Genomic DNA, 23,195 nt, shown 5'->3' with positions numbered 1-23,195 from the left:
GGGTGATGGAGGACACGCGGTGCCCTCTTATTGGTTGAAAGAAAGCTCCATTCGTAGCTGATAACAGACCATTGGAATATTCCCTGACGTATGACAGTTATTTCCTAACAGGTTACAATTCTCTGATATCATTGTCGCCTAGTACTTTCTGTCCTGTCCGGGTTTGACTAAGGGCAGCTTGGGATGATCGTTCGAGTATAACGCGTGGCTCGAGTCTTGATGAGAAAGATGAGTTGTGGTGAGAGCCTCATCTTTCCCGTTTGGATCGCTAAAGAGCTGATTGGGAGTTGACTTACTGAAAGTACCAAACCTGACTATGTGGACCGAGCTGAGAAAACCTGACCAATTGGGGTAGGTCAGACATTACCCCTGGCTGCACCTTATGTCTCAGATCTGTGATCCTGATCTGTCAGTACCCGATCGGGAATTATGCGGTTGATAACGTCAGGCGGTCTAACTTCTTCTCCCTAACTGCTGACTGTCACGTCTTCTTGACTTCTAACTACCACGTTCCCTTGACTCCCGATTGTCTGACCTTATCGGATCCCACCTTTATGTACTGTATCAGCCATCCTTCTAATTTATCCGGTAGATGAAGTAGGAGGGAAGATCGGATAAAACTTGGACACTTGAATTATTACAGTGATATTCATATTTTGCCCTGCATTTCTGCATTTCCAGGACTAAAATGATTGAATTGGATACAAAAAGTTTGGACACCATTACCAGGTTTTGCCAAGCATGGATTCTAAATCCTTTGTCAAATAATTGTGAAATGATTATGCTTTAAATGATAACATCAACCTAATGACAAATAAGCAATGGTTCCTATAAATTATAATACAAGCAATGTGTCCTAAACACACTCTGAAGTGTGTGTGTCTTAGTGACTATGGCTTTGGTGCTTCTTTATGAAAAGGTAATGTCTAAAATCTAGTCTTTAGATGTACAGACAATACATGAACAATTATAAAGCACATTAGTTAGTAAATTATAGAACAATGGCGCTTCAAGTAGTCTAGTGTAATATGTAAACACTAAACAGTGCAAGAGATTTTACTATACTTGATTTCTAAAATTGCAGAAACAGAGGTTTACTAGGTGAAGGATTGGAAATACAAGACAAACTCCAGCGGCCTTTCTACTTGCATTTGAAGCACATTATTCTACCCTTATTTCTTACATAAACTACTCGAGCAAAATAGATTTGTCAAGTAAGTGTTTCATGGCCTTCCAATTTTGTTCCTTCCAGCCATTGCTGAATATTCTTCATTTCCATGTCATGACACAGTGACAATATGGAGTCAGTGGTGAATTGCCACTACCATATGTATTGTATTGTATTGTTTGCCAGAATTCAGTTCACATACCTCAGCATTGACAACCTCCCAAATCTTGTCTGTCACAGCATTGACTCTACTTTGTTTTTCTCTCCAATCTCCCATCCATCTTTTGACTAAAAGGCAGGAGTGATGATTCTTCCAACACAATTATTTCCATAATACAAGAGGATATTTTTATATATATACAGAATTAAATTGTACGTCTGTATCTGCATCATTTCTTATAGTTTTCCTGATAAAAACAATTCCCTCCCTTGTTCTTCCACTTGCAGTATTTAATAGGAGTCCGGATAAGCTGGAGAAAAGTTGAAACAATCAGAGAGTGCTGGCTGTATTGTCCATTCCAAGAGTCAAGTTGCCCCTATCCATTCTCCTCCTCCTCTGCCATTTTTATTCCCCCAAACCTATGGGCAGTTTGGCGGTTTATGTGTCCACGGTTTCAGCCACAGAGTCTTCCACCAAAACCCTGCCCTGTCTTCTCATTTTATTAAAATACCCGTCGCCAGTCTCTTTCTCCAACCTATTGGGAACTTTTTATTTTACCCTATTTTGTTTTTTTAATCTTTTTTTTTAAATTTTTAATTCGGGGAATGAAGAGCCAAAGGGAAGGCATCAACTTGTGGAGGACCTGGAAGATGGTACAGGAGGCGTTTACTATGGGCAGATTCTTTGGTCTGTGTTTTTATGGCGGAAGAGAAGAGACGACTGGAGAGCTCCGAAATCTGTGGGTTGAGTCGGTTGGGATGATATTAGAGGGGACCACCCCACAGCATACCACACAGTTTATGGGAAGGCGTTGGGGTGGTGGAGCCCATAGGGCACCTAAAACCAGGAAACCACCACCGCTTCCACAAAACCAGGAGCGTTTTTGTTCGGTTGCAAATAAATATTTGATAATTATATTTTTCATAATTTAATGGATAAAACATCAAAAAAATTCAGTCTATTTTTAAATCAAGATATCTCATTATTCGGATGGATTAAATCTTGGATGTCACCGATTCAATAGTATGACAAATTCTTACTGATGTTTGATTGATGAGTTTAGAAATAAGGGAATGGAATATAATTAAAAAAAATATTTTAATTATGAATTTGAGAATGATAATTTAAAAATGACTTTTAGATTTTTGAGAATAATTAAATTTATATAATTAGATAGATTTTATTTTCATTTTCATTTTCATTCTATCTTACTATTAAACTCTTACCCAAAAATTAACATCATAAATTTTGTATTCCATTTAAAAATATATATCTTATAATTCATTGTAATTAAGAATTAAACTATGAATACTTAATTAATATTAATACATAAATATATATAAATTAATATTCAGGTTGATAATGTGCTAATTTAATACCGTAGTGCAACACAAGAACACATTCGAAAGAACATATATATTATACGTAGCTAAAAAGTATATAAAAAAAAACTATATTTTTTAATATTATATTTATAAAATATGAGAAAAGTTATATATTTTTATATAAAAATTAATTAGAAAAATTTATTTGTGTTAAAATTATTTTAAATATAAAAGAAAAAATATTAATATAATTTTATTTTAGATTTTATTAAAATTAGTGAAGATCATGTTCTTAATTAAATAATCTTATCATGACACTATTACTCAGGGATAAGAGAACACCCCCCGCGTCTAATTAATTATCAGATGAACACTCCTTTTATAAATAAATTTCAACAGTTAAAACGATGTATTACAATTAATACAACACTAGGATTTTCAATATTAATTAGGGGTGAAAATTTGAATTGGGATTGAATTGACAGATTAACGGGTTAGAATATTAAAATTCGAATATTATCTGATTACTATTTTAGATTAAATTATTCGATCCAAATCTAATCTATTTATCTATATTTAACCTGAATCCGATTTAAAATGATCCATAATCTGAATTCAATCCGAACTCGATTTGAAATGATCTATTTATAAAAACATATTCATCTTAATCTGAATTCAATCGAAAAAATTTATTTTATTAAAATATACTTATTTTAATCCGAACCCAATCTAAAAATATTTGTAAATAAATTCTTGGAACAGATTGTAATTAGATCATTTTAGGTTGATTTAAATTTAACCCGTTTATTAATTGTGTTAATTAGATCAATCTAAAACGGACCTAAATCTAATAAAATTTAATTTTAATTTAATTTTTTCGTATTCTATTCGATCGTGTTTTAAGTAACAAATTAAAAATTATCACTCCTAATTAATATAGCAACTATAGCAATTTTAAAGTGACGACAGATATTTTAATAAAATTAAAATAATTTTAAGATAAATAATATTTTGATATGATATTATTTTATATAGAATAATTTTTCATTGAAATGAAATAATTAAATTGTTCATCTATTAAATAAAAAATTATATAAAATATTTAATGAGATGTTTTTTTTAAAAAAAATATTACTTATATTATTTGAGATGCTTTTTAATTTTTTATCCTTACAAATTTATTTAAATATAAATTGAGATTAAATAATAAACTAAATTAGGGATTTAATTCTTGTAAACCCGCTTTCCCTCTCCCTCGAAACCACCAGACCGCCGTCTCTTCCAAACCCACGGCTCTTATCACTATCCTTCTCTCTCCCACCCACTTATATACCCCTCTCCCTCTCCCTCTCCCTCTCCCTCTCCTTGCAACTAATCACTCCCTTCCATCGCATTCCAATTTGAAGAAGCAGATTGAGTTCTAGAACTTTCTACCTTTCGATCCGCCATGAGGATGAGCTGCAACGGCTGCCGCGTGCTCCGCAAGGGCTGCGGCGACGCCTGCTCCATACGCCCCTGCCTCCAGTGGATCAAGTCGCCCGACGCCCAGGCCAACGCCACCGTCTTCCTCGCCAAGTTCTACGGCCGCGCCGGCCTCATGAACCTCATCAGCGCCGCCCCCGACCACCTCCGCCCAGGTCAGTATCATCTGTGCGCTCTCTCTGGTTGGTGAAATCCTTACTGACGTGTAGTGTTGGTTGTTTCCTTCAGCCGTGTTCCGATCGCTGCTCTACGAGGCCTGCGGCCGGATCGTGAACCCGATCTACGGCTCCGTCGGCCTGCTGTGGTCCGGCACCTGGAACCTGACCCAGGCCGCCGTGGAGGCCGTGCTCAAGGGCGCCCCGATCGCGCAGATGCCCTCCGACGCCGCGGCCGCCGCCCCCGCCCTGCCCTTCAAGGCCGTCGGCAGCGACATACGCCACGTGTCCAAGGCCGACGCGGAGCTGCACAAAGTTAACAAGCCGCGATCGCGCTTCAAGCGCCACGGCCTCGCGAAACCCTCCAAAGGGCCGGCCACGCCTCCGGCTGAGTCCGCTACCAACCACAGAGAAGAGGAGGAGGAGGAGGAGACGATGTCGTCGGCTGCGTCGCACGTGAGCCAGGGCGAGCCCGAGGCGGAAGCGGAGAAGACGGAGGTGGGGCTGGAGCTCACGCTGGGGCTCGAACCGGTTTCGGTGTCGGGTTGCGCGGTCCAAGCAGCGGCGAAGGTGCTCTGCGATCTGAGCGGCTGGGACGCCGACGCTCGGGCGGCGGATCTCGACCTGGCGCAGCCGGGATCGTCTTGAACCTCCACCGTAATGTGTTTTTAACCTAAATAAAAAAAAATAGCCGAGAATTTTGCAAACCATTTGTTCTCTTTCTTATTCGCGATTTTGACCCTTTATTTTCCCGTATTACATATCACATCCTCTTTTTCTTCAGTTACTTCCCCTGCTTTCCCCTCTCTTCTCTTCTCCTCTTCTGCGATGTTCTATCTTCGATACCTGATGTCTATGGTAGATCAATGATCGAGTATAGCATTCTGGTGGTTCACCTTTTTTTTTAGTGCTTTTAGCGATTCAGTAGCACAGAGAAACCCTCAAATCTCAAATTGGCACACTTGCACACAAAACATTGTGCAATCTCTCTCATCTCTTACACAAAGGACATAGTTTTTAAAGAAATCTTAGTAAAATACAAGCCGTCAGTCAATAGTGGTTGCTAAATTCGTCTGCCCTTAATTAAATAAATATTGAATAATTTAAAATACTCTCGAATATTCTATTTCTTTCTTGAAATACAAAACATTGTTATTAATATGTATGTAGGCCCAAACCCATAATCCATTCGGCCCGTTGTCTCAGATTTGGGCCCATTAAAAGGATAAGAAAAGGTAAGAAAAAGAACCACTGTGAGCTTATGGCTAGAAACCGTCGTGAGTTCACTGTTGAGCTTGCTATAAGAAACCTATCATACCATTGCCTACCTTAGTGTTTGTAGGGTGCGTGGGAAGAAATAGAACAATAAAAAAATAGGAGAAGAAAGTAAAACTAGGGTTAGGGTTAGCCTATCATACCATTGCCTACCTTAGCATTTGTAGAGGATTATTGTCTCAAACCCTAACAAATTATTGGATAGGAGGGATTACGAGTTGTAGGTCGTGTGGATCACTCCCAATTGTATCTTGCATGCAACTGTTCTAGGGCATATAGATCCGACATGTCAAGCTAGAAGGCGACTACTATCCCAGAGTATCACGAGTCCCTTCTTCAAATCAGACTGATAAGTAAAATTGAATAAAATTAGACTAAAGAAATTCTGGATGATGTCCTGCATACAAAGTGTGGGGTAGTGTCTTGCATACTGAGATTGGATTGAAGTTTGGTGATGCTCTCCAGTTGGTAGAGTTGGACCAATAAAGAATAGAGTTAGTACAAGTTGAGCTGGTAGCTCATGGTGTACTGTTACAACATCCACATCAGATGCTCTATTTAAATATTCTATCTTAAATTTTAGATAGGGTAGTTAAAATTTTTTTTGCATTATTTACCCTATCCATTCCCTAAATTATACATTTATGAACAGTATTTCTCTAAATTTAGGGAATGGATTTTATTCCCAAAATATTATAGAGGATAGAAAAAAAAATAGAGAAGTTGATATATGGTGCGTTGAAAAGTGGATATTTAAATTTAATAAAGTAGTTTTTTAATCCTAAATTATACATTTTGAGTAGGGAAGTTAGTGTGGATGTTCGGATGCCTTATGGTTGAGTTGATTTTGGAATGTGCACATGTATAAACAAAAAACAATAATTATATTTAAAATTAATTACATACAATTGAACCTGATGTGAAGAAGTAGACTCCGATGCCACGGAACTAAGGGGGAAGAATATAGAAAGTAAAGACCTAAGGAAGTTTGGAAAAGAACAAAATAGAAAATATCAGAATAAATTGATTCCATGGCTTAGACAGACCAAGGAGGTCAGGTACAGAATAATGGGAGGATCCCCAAGTGACTCAATCCCTTAACTCAGAACAATAATTCATATTTCAATATTAATACATTTACAAAATCATTGGAAATTATGTTTGATATCTCTCAATATTAATGCATATCCTACTTTGAATGTCTTTTAGCTTTATAATACAACATCTCGAGTTTCCTATCTCCACTGAAACATCTTTATTTTTCTTGAAGTACATTTTTAATTATGGAGAAACGCATAAACAAACATATCACTATGCATTTTATAACACCTTATTAACAACCAGCATAGTTACCTTCAAAACTCTTAATTAAACAGCTCTCATCTAATTAGTAGTGTGTTTCTCTACTATATAAGAACCTCCCTTTTTTTTGTAGTAGTTGTAAGTATAGTGATTTTTGGTTCTTGTGACTCAACAATTTCTTCCCCCTTTTCTCAAAACTTAGGTGTCTCCTACTCTATAGTACTCCAACAACACTAACTCTCTTTCATTGGTTTGCCATCTAATCTCGTTCTTGTGGGTACATCTTAAAGCCAAAATAGTGATGTGTCCCCCTTTTTTTAAAAAAACATTGAATCAAAACCATATAGTATATATCATGAGTACATATTATATTAAATTATATCCTATATAATTACTTAATAGTTATGTATTTTATATATAAGTATTTAATAATCTACTTAATTTTACCGGAGTTGTGTATACAGTTGTATAATTTGTCTTTTTCCTCTTTTAGCTTTTGGATTTTCTTTTCCTTTGTCACCAATTCATGATCTCATAATTTTAATGAATTTGCGTTTATCATTTGCCCTTGTCTTCCTTGTCACTTTTCTTTTCATACCGATCATAGTCCCCTTTGCATTCTATGATTTCACAAACCCTTGTCCTTATTTTCACAGGCTCTTTATAAATTTATTCATCATTTCTTTGATTTTTATATCTCTTTCATTTATTACACTTAACTACTTAAGTGGATTTGTTACCACGCCCACCCATCTTCCGCAACCGTGGGCACCTAATATTTAATATTTTTTTTAATTTTTTAAGGATTTAGAGTTTAGCGTTTAGTATTTAATTAAGCTAAATAAAGTACAAAATTTAAAAGAAAATTAACAGTAGGGGTTCAGTGATTATCTATTGAACGATGTGCAAAATAATAAAGTAATTATTTTAACACAATTATTTTTTAATTTAAAATTAAAATTACACCAGGAGTCTAAATAATTATAAATATATCATCTATTTTTTCTTATTATTCTTTTAGTTAAAAGCTAATTCAATAGGTAATTAACCCAGACCCTTCTTGTTAATTTAAAAAAGCAGTCTTCAAATTATAGTTTTTTTAAAACATATAAAGATATAATATGTATAAAGTAGGTAAAATTAGGAGTAGAAAATAAAAATCGATAAGCAAAAAAAATTAAGTAAACTATCTGATTGTCAAAATTTTAAGTTTTTATATATTTTTTTTAAAAAAAAATGAATCAAAACAATATAGTATATATCGTGAGCGCCATATTAATTAAATTATATCTTATATAATTAATTAATATCTATGTATTTTATATATAATTATTTAATAGTCTACTTAATTTTATAGGAGTTGTGTACTTATAATTTATGTCTTTTCCTCTTTTAGCTTTTGAATTTTCTTTTCTTTTTTCACAAATACATAATCTCATAATTTTCATCCATTTATGTTATCATTTGCCCTTGTCTTCGTTGTATAGCTTTCCTAACTCAAGAATGTTTGTTTAATTTCTTATCAAAAACAAATGAGTCTTATATATCTGTTGGTAGATTTGTTTAAACTTCGTAAAATAGAAAATTTATCATTTTCATCTTCATAGGAAGAAAAAAAGACAGAAATTGAAAGGACATCCCAAATTAAGAGAAATATTATATGAGCATCTTGTTTTCATAATAAATAAATAAATAAATAAATAGACTCTCATCTCATAATTTTATTCTAAAATTATCCTTTGATCTAGCGATATTGTAGAAGCTAACGGGTAGCTTTTACAATGTGTAGTAGCTATCGGATAGCTACTATAACATGTAGAAGTTATCAGTAACTGCTACAATGTGTTTAGCGTTAGTATGAGTTAAGAATTTAGGATTTATATATACCATGTAGAAGTTACCCAGTAGCTATTACAACATATAAAAGCTACTAAGTAGCTGCTACAATGTGTAAAAATTATCCATTAGTTGTTACAACATGTTTAGGATAAGTTTTAGGATTTAAGATTTATAACATATAGAAGCTACCAGTAGCTGCTATAATATATAGAAGCTATTTGGTAACTATCACAACGTGTTTAGTGTGAGTTTAAGATTTAGGATTTAGAATATCTGAATACTATTATATCAAAATATTATTTACCAATTTGATCAAAATTATTTAAATTTCATCAAAGTTAACTTTAAAATAGTTGTATAAGCTATTTTGATATAATAGTATTCAATATTTTAAATCTTAAATTATAAATCTTAAACTCACACTAAACACATTGTAGAAGTTACTAGGTAATAATAAATCTTAAACTCACAATAAACACATTGTAGCATCTACTGGGTATATTCTACATGATATAAATTCTAAATACTAAATTTTAAACTCATCATAAATACGTTGTAACTATTATCGGGAGCTTCTACATGTTGTAAAAACTATCTGGTAGCTTCTACAGGAGCACTGGATCAAAAGATAATTTCAAAATAAAATCTTGAGAGGAATGCCCATTTAATTTATTTGATTTTAGAGGAGATTACTCATGTCGGAATGTTAGACTTGGACTACGGAGAGGAGGCCAACAACAAGGACCCCAGAGAGGAGCATCAACTGCTAGTGAGGAGTAGTAGGTGGTCACCGGAGAAGAGTAGCATAGTCAAAGGCCGTTGGAGAGGATTCCGCCGGAGACGAGCACGCCGGACGGCGCGGCTCTCGATCTTTAACGACGGAGCTCGTCGGTTCGTCCGCTCGGATTATTTATAGACGCCGGCTCGTCTCTCGATCTTTAACGACGGAGCTCGTCGGCGCGGATATTTATAGTCGGACGGCGCGGCTCTACGGTTTAACGTCCGGGCTAGACGGGCTTGAAGGCTAACTCCTTACCAGGTCGAGCGACCTTGGCTTTCCTTTCCGCAGAGAATACTCAAAGTGCTTCCATCTTTCTACTTCGCTTAGCCGAACGGCTCAGGATCTGCTTCGTCGAGTACTTTGGCTCGGATAATTCCCCCCGTCCGGACGGTACGGGGCCCTCGATACTTGATGACGATGCCTTATATTTGTTTCTTTGACTTTTCATTTCTGCATTTCAAGTATTCAGTCGAAAATGTACACAGGATGATTTACATAGGCACACCTTTCACCCTGCCCGGTAAGGCTGGAGGTGGTTCGCGTTCCACGGCCTATCTAGCTGCCGACCGTCCTCATCCTCCAGATAATACGCGCCCGAGCGGAGCTTTTCGATGACTTTGAAGGGACTTGCCCAGGGAGCTTCAAGCTTGCCGACGTCGCCGACCGGCTTGACTTTCTTCCAGACAAGGTCGCCGACCTGGAATGATCGGGGAATGACGCGCCGGTTATAGTTTTGCTTCATTCGTTGACGGTACGCCATCAGCCGAACGGATGCTTTGGCACGCTCTTCGTCAACCAAATCCAGCTCCATATTCCTCCGCTCGGCGTTGCCTTCATCATAACATTGGACCCGGACGGACTCGACACCGACTTCAACCGGAATGACCGCTTCGCCGCCGTACACCAGATGAAAAGGTGTAACGCCCGTTCCTTCCTTAGGAGTCGTCCGGATGGCACTTCATCCGGCCAACTTCCTCCCACGTGGTCGAGCCGAGCGCGCAGAATACGGAGAATTTCCCGGTTGGCTACTTCGGCTTGACCATTGCTTTGGGGGTAAGCCACGGACGTGAAGTGTTGCTCGATGCCGTAGCTTTTGCACCAATCTTCCAGCACCTTCCCTGTGAATTGCCGCCCATTGTCGGAAACCAATCGGCGAGGGATACCGAACCTACAGATGATGTGTTGCCAAATGAATTTTTTGACCATCTGTTCGGTGATCCTGGCTAGTGGCTCGGCTTTTACCCATTTGGAGAAATAATCGACCGCCACCAGCAAAAATTTCCTCTGCCCGGTCGCCATTGGAAAGGGACCCACAATATCCATTCCCCATTGATCGAACGGACATGAAACGGTTGATGCTTTCATCACCTCTGCCGGTCGGTGAGAGAAGTTGTGATACTTCTGGCATGAAAGGCACGTAGAGACGGTCCGGGCGGCGCCCATTTGTAAGGTCGGCCAAAAGTATCCCGCTAGCAGAATCTTCTTGGCTAGTGATTGTCCGCCCGGATGTCCTCCGCATGATCCTTGGTGTACCTCCTGGAGGATGTAAGCCGAATCTTCCGAGCTCACACACTTCAACAACGGGCGAGAGAAAGCCTTCTTGTAGAGCTGATCGCCGATAAGTGTGAACCGACCGGCTCTCCTCCTGAGCAGCTGGGCTTCATCCCGATCGGCCGGTGTGGCTTCCGAGAGGAGGAACTCTATGATGGGCGTCCTCCAGTCGCTTGGAAACGTGAGGCTTTCCATCCGGTCGACATGCGATACCAGTAGTACTTTTTCAATAGGTTGCTGAATGGTGACCGGCACTATAGAACTTGCTAGCTTGGCCAAGTCATCTGCTGCCTGGTTCTCCGTTCGGGGAATTTTTTGAATAAGGACCTCTCGGAAAGTGGCTTTGAGTTTTTCAAAGGCTTCAGCGTAGAGCTTAAGCCGAAAGCTGTTGATTTCAAAGGTACCAGAAAGTTGCTGAGCAGCCAACTGTCGGGCTGCCTGCAATCCAGCTATGAGGGCCTCATACTCTGCTTCATTGTTGGTGGCCTTGTAATCTAGTCGGACGGATAGGTGCATCTTTTCTTCTTGAGGTGAGAGTAGCAATATTCCGATCCCACTTCCGAGCCGAGTGGAAGACCCATCCACATATATTCTCCACAGAGCTTACGGCTTTGGCCTCTGCACTTCGGTCACAAAATCAGCCAAGGATTGCGCTTTGATCGCCGAGCGGGGCTGATATTGGATGTCAAATTCACTTAGTTCTGTCGTCCACTTGATGAGCCGTCCGGCCGCTTATGGATTCAACAGCACTCTTCCTAGTGGGCTATTCGTCCGGACGATGATGGTGTGAGCCAAGAAATATGGTCGAAGGCGCCGAGCGGCGAGAACCAAAGCGAAGGCCAACTTCTCGAGCCCGGTGTAACGAGATTCAGCATCTTTCAAAATGTGGCTTAGAAAATACACCGGCTGCTCTTCGCCGCTCGCCCTCACAACAGCATGCTCGGTTGACGACAGATAAATATAAAGTGACTCACCCCCGATCGGCTTGGCTAACACTGGCAGAGAATTAAGATATGTCTTCAATTCTCCGAACGCTCGGTCACATTCTTCATCCCACTGGAACTTAGTAGCCTTGCGCAGGATCTTGAAGAATGGAAGGCTCCGGTCGGCGGTTTTGGAGATGAATCTGGACAAAGCAGTTATCCGACCGGTCAACCGTTGAACTTCCCTTGTATTTCTGGGAGGCGGCATGTCTTGCAGAGCTTTCACCTTGCTGGGATTGGCTTCGATTCCCCGCTCGGTCACTATATATCCCAAGAAACGCCCCCCTTTTGCTCCGAACAAGCATTTCTGAGGATTTAGCTTGACTCCATATTTGCGTAGCGTTCGGAAGGTTTCTTCCATGTCCCTGAAGAGATCGGCCGCTCGGACGGATTTGATAAGAATGTCGTCCACATAGACTTCCAGATTACGCCCGATCTGCTCCTTGAACACCTTGTTCATCAAGCGTTGATAGGTGGCCCCGGCATTCTTCAAGCCGAACGGCATCACATTATAGCAATATGTGCCGTCGGCCGTCACAAAACTAACTTTTTCTTGATCTTCACGGGCGAGCGGCACCTGATGATAGCCTTGGTATGCGTCGAGCATGCAAATCAATTCGCAGCCGGCCGTAGAGTCCACCAGCTGATCTATCCGTGGCAGAGGATAGAAGTCCTTGGGGCATGCTTTGTTTAAGTCCCGGAAGTCGATGCAGACTCTCCACTTGCCGCCCGGCTTGGAGACTAATACTACGTTAGCCAGCCAGCTCGGGAACTGCACCTCGCGTATGTGGCCGACCTCCAGAAGTTTTTCTACTTCTGCCCGGATGATGGCATTCTGCTCGGCACTGAAATCCCTTTTTCTCTGCTTTACTGGCCGAGCGTCCGGTCGGACATGCAACTCATGCTGCGATAGGCTCGGCGAAATTCCGGGCAACTCATGTGTCGACCATACGAAAACATCATGATTTCGTTGGAGGCATTGGATCAGCTCCTCCTTTTGCCCCTCCTCCAGATCAGAAGCGATAAAAGTCGTGGCCTCCGATCGAGTCGGATGGATCTGAACCTCCTTCTTTTCATCATAAATTAAAGCAGGAGGTTTCTCGGTTATGGCGTGTACCTCGGTTCGGGGCGTCTTCCGAGCGGAACAAGCTTCTGCTCGGACCATCTCTATATAGCACCGCCGAGCTGCTAGCTGATCTCCACGTACTTCTCCTACTTTGTCCTCCACGGGGAACTTTATCTTCTGGTGGAAGGTTGAGACAACCGCTCGGAATTCGCCGAGCGCCGGTCGTCCCAAAATGACGTTGTAGGACGAAGGAGAGTCTACCACCACGAAGTTTATTGTCCTGGTCCTCCTGAGCGGCTCTTCTCCCAATAAAGTAGCCAGCCGAATTTGTCCGACCGGCTGAACTTCGTTGCCCGTAAACCCGTAGAGCGGGGTCGTCATGGGAAGTAGCTCGGCTTGATCAATTTGCAGCTGATCGAACGCCTTCTTGAATATGATGTTGACTGAGCTCCCTGTGTCAACAAATATGCGGTGAATAGTATAATTTGCTATCACCGCTTTAATGAGCAGAGCGTCGTCGTGGGGCACTTCTACTCCTTCTAAGTCTCCGGGCCCGAAAGTGATTTCCGGTCCACTTGCCCGCTCTTGACTACAGCCGACTGCGTGGATCTGCAGCTGTCGGACGCCCGCCTTTCTGGCTCGGTTGGAGTCTCCTCCGGTCGGCCCGCCAGCGATAACGTTGATCTCGCCCCGGGAAGTGTTGCTCCAGTTTTCCTCTTCCCGAGTGGACGGTCGTGACCGTTCTCTGGACGCCCGGCGATTCTCCTGTCTCGGAGATCTATGCCGATCGGGTGTCTGTTGATGTCGCCTTTCGGTGCGGGCCCGGTTGGCTTCATGGGTCCTTTGTCTCCTGTCGATGGGAGGAGACCGTCGTTCGGCTCTCCTGGGAACGGGATTGGCCACAAAGGGAAGACTTCGACAATCCCTCGTGTTGTGCGTATCCGCCTGGTGGAAGGAGCAGAACATAGGGGTCCACCTCTTCTTTGGCTTGGGCCGAGCGGCAGCCACTTCTTGTACGTGCGATCTGGCGTGGGGGGATCGAGTTGCTTCGGTCCTCGGTCCTCTGGGTGGCTGCTGAGCGGCGTGCTGTTTCCGCTCGGCATGAACATGTGCACGCTCGGTTGGAGTTTCCTTTTTCCGAGCGGCTTGCGCTTCTTCCACGTTTATGTATTCGTTGGCCCGATGCAGCATGTGATCATGATCTCGGGGCGGCTTCCGGATGAGCGACCGGAAGAAGTCCCCATCCACAAGGCCTTGTGTGAAGGCATTCATCATCGTCTCCGATGTGGCCGTTGGGATATCCATCGCCACCTGGTTGAATCGCTGGATGTAAGCTCGAAGCGATTCTCTCGGCTCTTGCTTGATGGCAAACAAGCTGACACTTGTCTTCTGATAACGTCGACGGCGAAGTGGTGGAGGAAGGCCGTTCGAAGTCCTTGAAGCTAGTGATGGATCCGTCCCAACCTCCGAAACCACCGTTGAGCCGATCCGAGAGTGGTAAGAAAGACTCGACACTTTACTCCATCGTATTGATGGAGAGTAGCTGTGTTATCGAACTTACCCGGATGATCATCCGGGTCCGTTGTTCCGTTGTACTCGCCGATCGTCGGCACGTAGTGCTTAGGCAGAGGGTCTCGTAGAATAACCTCCAAAACTTGCGATTGATCCGCTCGGAGATGCCGCCCGGGGAGCTTTTCCTTTTCGTCATCCCGCCTTGGCATCTCGTCTGAAGAAGATCCCTATCTCTTGCTCATGGGAGTGCGAAACAAGGCTCGGTGGAATGCGACGGTGGCTGGAGGTGCTTCCGCCACCAGACGCAGATGTTGCTTGTTGCTCGGCTGCTGCTTTCTGTTTTTGTTCCACAAGTTTGGCGGCCCTTATCTCGACCAGAGCTTCGAGTTCTTCCGTCGAAAGCGCCACCGTGTGTTGTCGTCCAGCCTCATCCATTGTTTCCAGTCGGATGCAGGAGCGTTCCCACAGACGGCGCCAATTTGATCCTGTCCGAACCAGAAGTCAACAGACGCTGGGCATGTGGCGCTCTTCGGCTCGCTGATGTAGACCTCCCACTGGTGGCGCGACGCTCCGGCTAGCCTGCACAGAAGTCGAGCCGGGAAGGGGTTCCCGACGGCGACCCTCCGACGCTCAAGTCAGGTAAGCTACGATGAACGAAGTGGCTTCCAAAGTCTCTCTATGCGTACCTCCGGCGAAGTCTGAGGCTCTTTATATAGAGTTATGAAGGGTTAGGACACGCATACCGAGGTGCATATGTGTCCTCTGTCCTTTCCTCGGTATGCAGTTGTCAGAAAGCTCACCTGACCCATACCGCTACAGTCAAAGCATGTCCTCGATGGGACAGCAGAATCCCCTGTCACAAGATTTGGAGCATGGCCTACACGTAAAACATACCTGCTGTCAGAAAAAGACCTCCCTTGTCCTTTTCCCCTTTGCTTCAGATCTAGCGTCCGGGCGGACAACTCCCTCAACATCCGGCCGGACATCCGCAGTGGTTTACTTGTGCTTTGTGGAGACTAATAAACAGGGGTGCTTTATGACTGTGGTCGGTCAAAAGGTCAGCTCGGTCCATGACCTTTTTAACTGAGCGTCGGAACCCCGATTTGACAGGGTGCCTTCCAACCATAAGTGCGAGCCGGCCAGACCCGTCCGGGTATTCGATTCCATCGGCCCGGCCTTCTATGGTCGTCCGTCCGGTCGGACCACACTCCTCCCGGATGGGCGACTACTCCGGTGAATTCCACTCGGCGTTGACATTGCAAGAGAGAGGGGGGGCCCGCTCTTACCACCGGATCAATAACGTATTAAATTAAACAAACAAACTTGAACACATATACGTTCAGCTCGTTAACATTGATGAATAACATTTGTAAATAATATTTACGAATCATGTTCATTAATAAAATTCTTATCAATATACTAAATAAAACAAAACAAAACAAAATAAAATAAATAAGTTTGAATTATCAAATTCAATAACTAATTAAATAAAGTAAAAATCTCAAACAATCAAACAAGTTTGAATTGAGAACTTGATAATATCTAAACAAATCAACCTCAAACCAAGCTGAAGTCAAACTTGAATTAAGAGCTTAATAACTGATCCTGTCCGAACCAGGAGTCAACGGACACTGGGCACGTGGCGCTCCCTGCTGGATCCTCGAGCGCTCCGGCGAACCTGCAGCAAAACCGAGCCGGGAGGGGTGTCCTGGCGACGGCCCTCCGACGCTCAAGTCAGGCGAGGAATAACGAATAGGTGGCCTCAAGATGAAGATTTTTTCCCCTTTACCTCCGGTGAAGAAATGAAGGCCTTATATAGACCTCTCGAAGAAGCCTGGGCGCGCCAGTCGAAGCAACCACCTGCCTTTGACCATGCCCAGGTATGGGTCTGTCAGAAGGGCCATGCCCAAATATGGATCTGTCAGGCAGACGTCCATGAGACCATACTGTTACTGTATCAACCTGTCCATGATGTGACGGCAAGATCCTCCATCGTGCGATCTTGTGTACGGCCTAATCATCCTTCTGTTGATATCCCATATCCCGAGCTGAGCGCATAGGCCGCTCGGCCACCCTTGTACCCTCGCCCCTATCCTGGCCGAATGGACCACCCGATCGGCCCTTCGGTCCCAGCCGAGCGGACTTCCGCTCGGCCCTCCGATCTTCCTGCCTTGGCGTCGGAAACCCAAGCCCATGGATGGGTTATCTCTAGCTCCGCTCGGACCATTACCCGCTTGGCCAACCCTCTATCCGTCCTTAGGTTGGGACCCTTCAGAAGGTGGGCCCCGCATTCTTACCGCCGGATCACTTGCCTTCCCTTCAAGTATAGTCGAAGGAGGAAGTGAGTCCGACTGACTGGACCATATGTGTCTGAGCGGGCGGTCGCCGTCTTTCTGTAGCTTATAATATCCATGGGGTCGTTCGGCCCTTCTGCCAAATTCAGCCGTTCGGCTCTTCATTTCGGTTGTCTTGTCGCTTAATGTTGATATTTGCTTGTCTAGATCTCCTCGAAAGTCATGCAAATCCTCTCCCTTAAGTCGGAGCATGCGCGGTATGGGCGCATTAATTGCACTCGGTGACAGGGCGCCACGTGTCGACCCTTGTGTGGCGGCGGCGTCCCTGTCCTTCGTGACCTGGAACGGACGGCGGAGGCCGACGGGCCCCGGCTGTATAAAGTCTCAGTTCTCCTCCTCTGCCGCACGCTCGCTCGTGCTTCCTCCTTCTGCCTCCTCTGCCGCTGTAGCCTTCGGCGATCCAGTCCCACTTTCCGGCTACTACCTTTTTCCCGGTGATCTTTTCCGCCCGTTTCCTCCTCAGTGAGTCTTCTTCCTTCTCTTACTAGGTTTTCCCTGCTCATTTCGCCTCTTTCGCTCCCCTTCTTTCGATTTCTTGCTATCCTCTTGCCTCTCCGAGATGGCAAGTTCCTCTGAACCCGCTGTTGGCGTTCAGGGCTCTTGGTACCTGACCATGGAGAGCCGATTTGATGAGGAGGGTGCTCGGCGCCTGGTTCGAACGTATGGGATTCCTGATGACCACGAAATAATTATAGCTGACCCGACCGACCGGCCACATGACCCGCCGATCGGCACAATTTGTTTCTTTTTAGATCAATTCCAGGGCGGCCTCAGATTTCCTACCCATCCCTTTATTTTGGAGGTTTGTAACTATTTCCGCATCCCGCTCGGCCAACTTGTGCCGAATTCCTTTAGGCTGCTGAGCGGAGTGGTCGTCCTCTTTAAGCTGCACAGTATTCCTCTTGACCCTAAAATATTCCACTTCTTCTTCTACCCCAAACAATCTGAGCCGGGCACTTTTATTTTCCAAAGTAGAATAGGCTTTAAATTTTTCGATAATATGCCGACCTCCAACAAACACTGGAAGGAGTTTTTCTTTTACATCCGACTTCCCGAGCGGCCAGCATTCCGAACCAGATGGCAGACCGCTGTGCCGACTCAGCCGGAGCTTGGCAAGTTCAGAAGCAACCCAGCCTATCTTCATGCGGCGAACTGGTTGTCCGGTCAGCGATACAAGATCGACCAGTTGCTGCTCAAAGGGGTGTTGTATATTTTCGGATTGTCTCCCGTTCGGGCAAATCTCCCCTTCCGCATGAGTAAGGACCCTTTACTCCCTTGGTCTTTTTTTTGTCTAATTGATTTTAATTTCTTTTATTGCAGCTGAAGTCATGTGGCGCTCCAAGGCTACCGCTAACTTGAAATTGAAGTCCGTGGAGATTGAAGCGGCTACGAAAAAAGAGCTCGCCGAGCGGGGACTCATCCCCAGCCGCCCGGCGGATGCAGGAGAGGGAGGGGCGCAGTCCGCCCCTGAAACAGAAACTGCCCCATCCGCTTCAACGGAGGTTGAGGCGGATCCTGTTTCCTCGGCCCCCGCCGAGCTGGGCGTTCCCCAGGTTGGAGATCCACCATTGGAGGTTCGGCGGAAACGTCGAAGAGACCCCAGCCTTCCGCCGACCCAAGAGGGGGAACCACAGGCGCCGATCAGCGTAACTTCGCCTGACCGCACGCGATGACCGTCGGGCCTGGCCGCCCACCTCGGCTTTCCCGAACTCGCCGCCACGCTTCGCCGCCCCTCCACCGGGGAGTCTTGCATCAGGCGGCCGCGACTGAAGAAGCGACGTCCGGCCACCCTACCATCAAGACTACCCTTCGATTCCCGTCAGAGGAATATTTACTGTCTACCGATCGACCATCGAGCCCCGTTCACGAAATAACCCTGACTGGTCCGCTCGCCAAGCTCTTCGAGGACGCCCAGATTCAGGTGGCCCTTATGACGCCCAAGCAGCTCGGCGATAACAATATGCAGCAGGCCACTCAGGTAAACCCATCTTCATTCTCGTGTCATGCTGTTGTTTGATTCCTGATATTATTATTTCCCTTACAGTGCTGGGCTGAGCAAATTGCCACGAGCCATCGGCTAGCCGAGTTGGAGGATCTCCTAGAAAAACTCCAAGTGTCGGGAGGTCCCACGGCCGAGCGGGAGAAACAAGCTCTTGAGGCCGAACAGAAGAAGGCTGCCGATCTGGCTGCAGAGGTGGTCCGACTCGATGACTTGGTGAAGAAGCGGGACGGGGACGTGAAGCGCGCCAATGGTCGGAAGAGGCGGGCAATTGCTGATCTAGATAAAATGAAAGTCGAAGTCCGGGCCCTAGATCAGCAGTCTAAGAACCTAGGGGCCGAGCTGGATGCCGAGCGAGAGATCCGTTCGGCCGAACACACAAAAGCTGAGATGGACTTGAAGGCTGTCCGAGATACCTTAACCGCTTCCCGAGCGGCACTCAAAAAATATAAGGAGGGCGAGCCAAGTCGGCTAGCAGCAGCGCGCCAGGAATACCTCCGCTCGGAGCGCTTTGGCGAAAAGTTTGGTGGCAACGTCTCCTCAACCTTCCTCGAGGCGGTCAAGGTCACCACGGCGTACTTCAAGAAGGGGGGGCATCTTCCTGCTAACCTGAACATTCCCCCTCCCGAACTGGCGGCCATGATTGACGACATCCCGGACACCTTCTTTAACTTTGAAGACCCCGAGTGAGGCGAGTTTTTTGAGTGCTCTCTGTGTTTCATCCGCTCGGCGGATGTAAAATTTTTGTATGTGCCGTTCGGCATAATTTTTCTTATAATGAAACGATGTCCCTTTGCTTGTCTTCTTACTCATTGTCCATAATATTCTTCTGTTTGCTTAACGTTGATGCTTAGCGTCAGCCATGTTCTTAAGCATTCTCCCTCACGCGTTCGATCGGCTTGGCTCATTGCATAAAGTCCGAGCGAGGAGGCCTACTCGCTCTGCACGTATCCTGCCTGCGTGAAGTCAACAAATGCCGAGCATCGAAGGACCAACCCCCAATCGGGCCTGAATGTTTTAATATTTGTAGTTTCCGCGGTTTCTTACTCTGATATTCGTTCTTCGGCGCGGATGTTTATAGCCGATCGGCGCGGCTCTCGATTTTTAACGACGGTGCTCGTCGGCGCGGCTCTCGATTTTTAACGACGGTGCTCGTCGGCGCGGATGTTTATAGCCGATCGGCGCGGCTCTCGATTTTTAACGACGGTGCTCGTCGGCGAGGATGTTTATAGCCGATCGGCGCGGCTCTCGATTTTTAACGACGGTGCTCGTCGGCGCGGATGTTTATAGCCGATCGGCGCGGCTCTCGATTTTTAACGACGGTGCTCGTCGGCGCGGCTCTCGATTTTTAACGACGGTGCTCGTCGGCGCGGATGTTTATAGCCGATCGGCGCGGCTCTCGATTTTTAACGACGGTGCTCGTCGGCGCGGATGTTTATAGCCGATCGGCGCGGCTCTCGATTTTTAACGACGGTGCTCGTCGGCGCGGATGTTTATGCTCTCGATATTTAACGACGGTGCTCGTCGGCGCGGATGTTTATAGCCGATCGGCGCGGCTCTCGATTTTTAACGACGGTGCTCGTCGGCGCGGCTCTCGATTTTTAACGACGGTGCTCGTCAGCGCGGCTCTCGATTTTTAACGACGGTGCTCGTCGGCGCGAATGTTTATAGCCGATCGGCGCGGCTCTCAATTTTTAACGACGGTGCTCGTCGGCGCGGATGTTTAGGATTTTTAACGACGATCCGTCTGGTGGAAGGAGCAGAACATAGGGGTCCACCTCTTCTTTAGTTTGGGCCGAGCGGCAGCTACTTCTTGTACGTGCGATCTGGCGTGGGGGGATCGGATTGCTTCGGCCCTCGGCCCTCGGTCCTCGTGGTGGCTGCTGAGCGGCATGCTGTTTCCGCTCGGCCTGAACAGGTGCCCGCTCGGTTGGAGTTTCCTTTTTCCGAGCGGCTTGTGCTTCTTCCACATTTATGTATTCGTTGGCCCGATGCAGCATGTGATCATAATCTCGGGGCGGCTTTCGGATGAGCGACCGGAAGAAGTCCCCATTTACAAGGCCTTGCGTGAAGGCATTCATCATCGTCTCCGATGTGGCTGTTGGGATATCCATCGCCACTTGGTTGAACCGCTGAATGTAAGCTCGAAGCGATTCTCTCGGCTCTTGTTTGATGGCGAACAAGCTGACACTTGTCTTCTGATAACGCCGACTGCTAGCGAAGTGGTGGAGGAAGGCCGTTCGGAAGTCCTTAAAGCTAGCGTTGGATCCGTCCGGCAGCCTCCGAAACCACCGTTGAGCCGATCCCGAGAGAGTTGTAAGGAAAACGCGGCACTTTACTCCATCTGTATATTGATGGAGTGTAGCTGTGTTATCAAACTTACCTAGATGATCATCCGGGTCCGTTGTTCCGTTGTACTCGCCGATCGTCGGAGGCACGTAGTGCTTGGGTAGAGGGTCTCGTAGAATAGCCTCCGAGAATTGGCGATTGATCCGCTCGGGAGATGAGTCCGCCCGGGGAGCTTTCCCTTTTCTGTCATCCCGCCTTGGCATTTCGTCTGAAGAAGAGCCTCTATCTCTCCGAGCTGGCGCGGCTTCAGGGGTGCGAAATAAGGCCCGGTGGAATGCGACGGTGGCTGGAGGTGCTTCCGCTCGGCCGCCCGACGCAGATGTTGCTTGTTGCTCCGGCCGTTCGGCCGCTGCTTTCTGTTTTTGTTCCACAAGTTTGGCGGCCCTTATCTCGACTAGAGCTTCGAGTTCTTCCGTCGAAAGCGCCACCGTGTGTTGTCGTCCAGCCTCGTCCATCGTTCTTGTTCGGATGCAGGTGCGTTCCCACAGACGGCGCCAATTTGATCCTGTCCAAACCAGGAGTCAACGGACACTGGGCACGTGGCGCTCCCTGCTGGATCCTCGAGCGCTCCGGCGAACCTGCAGCAAAACCGAGCCGGGAGGGGTGTCCTGGCGACGGCCCTCCGACGCTCAAGTCAGGCGAGGAATAACGAATAGGTGGCCTCAAGATGAAGATTTTTTCCCCTTTACCTCCGGTGAAGAAATGGAGGCCTTATATAGACCTCTCGAAGAAGTCTGGGCGCGCCAGTCGAAGCAACCACCTGCCTTTGACCATGCCCAGGTATGGGTCTGTCAGAAGGGCCATGCCCAAATATGGATCTGTCAGGCAGACGTCCATGAGACCATACTGCTACTGTATCAACCTGTCCATGATGTGACGGCAAGATCCTCCATCGTGCGATCTTGTGTACGGCCTAATCATCCTTCTGTTGATATCCCATATCCCGAGCTGAGCGCATAGGTCGCTCGACCACCCTTGTACCCTCGCCCCTATCCTGGCCGAATGGACCACCCGATCGGCCCTTCGGTCCCAGCAGAGCGGACTTCCGCTCGGCTCTCTGATCTTCCTGCCTTGGCGTCGGAAACCCAAGCCCATGGATGGGTTATCTCTAGCTTCGCTCGGACCATTACCCGCTTGGCCAACCCTCCATCCGTCCTTAGGTTGGGACCCTTCAGAAGGTGGGCCCTGCATTCTTACCGCCGGATCAATAACATTTAAACAAACCAAGCTCATGTCAAACTTCAAACAAGTTCAAGCTTATAAAAAATAAACTAAATCAAACTCGAACAATCATTTTAAAGGTTTGGTTCATTTTAAACTCAATCTTATTAAACAAGCTTTAATACCCTAAACTTCGGTTCAACTTAGTTTGTTTACTACCCTAGTTGCTACCATAATAACTATTAATGTGATTCTTTTTCAATTTTGAAATATATATGTCAAATAACTATTAATGTTCTAATCGTTCTAATTACATGAATCTAAATATTTACAATTTTATATTTTATCAGCTAATTTGTTGATCAATTTTTAAATTTTTTTAAATGTAGATTATTAAAATTCTCTACAAATTAATTTCCTTTTTTATTTTTTTTGTCTATATATGTACTGAGTTTGTTAGGCAGAAAGTTATATATTTTGCCTTCATTATTCTCAATTCGGCTTCTCAAATTTGATAAATTATATTTCACATTTAATTTTTTATAAAATATATATATTTTTTGCTTTGGTCATTTTGGTCCATTAATGAGATTTGACAAACTATGCAAGTAGATGATTAGTGGGTAAGACTCGGTTCATGAATACATTTGATATTTAATTTTAAAAAGTATATTTATATTAGTCCAATAATAATAAAAAAATATATAAAATAAGTAAACTTTAATAGCAGTAA

At 45.1% G+C, this 23,195-nt stretch overlaps 1 protein-coding gene across 1 annotated transcript; it reads left to right on the top strand.

Moving 5' to 3' along the window:
• Nucleotides 1–4,003: 4,003 nt before the first annotated feature.
• Nucleotides 4,004–4,997, top strand: LOC122007119 (LOB domain-containing protein 40-like). Its single transcript, XM_042562895.1, has 2 exons — nt 4,004–4,290; nt 4,364–4,997. The coding sequence occupies exons 1-2, from the start codon at nt 4,101–4,103 to the stop codon at nt 4,936–4,938; spliced, it is 765 nt and encodes a 254-aa protein (XP_042418829.1). The 5' UTR covers nt 4,004–4,100; the 3' UTR covers nt 4,939–4,997.
• The last annotated feature ends 18,198 nt before the right edge of the window (nt 4,998–23,195 follow it).

The sequence above is a fragment of the Zingiber officinale genome, chromosome 7B (genome assembly GCF_018446385.1).
Source record: "Zingiber officinale cultivar Zhangliang chromosome 7B, Zo_v1.1, whole genome shotgun sequence".
Taxonomy (NCBI): Eukaryota; Viridiplantae; Streptophyta; class Magnoliopsida; order Zingiberales; family Zingiberaceae; genus Zingiber; species Zingiber officinale.
The sequence above is the reverse complement of the archived record's forward strand: the minus strand, read 5'-3'. Positions and strand labels throughout refer to the sequence as shown.

Coding starts and splice junctions, on each gene's coding strand:
- LOC122007119 (XM_042562895.1), top strand. CDS start 4,101: ATGAGGATGAGCTGCAACGGCTGCCGCGTGCTCCGCAAGGGCTGCGGC. Junction 4,291..4,363: donor CCCCGACCACCTCCGCCCAG/GTCAGTATCATC, acceptor TGTTTCCTTCAG/CCGTGTTCCGATCGCTGCTC.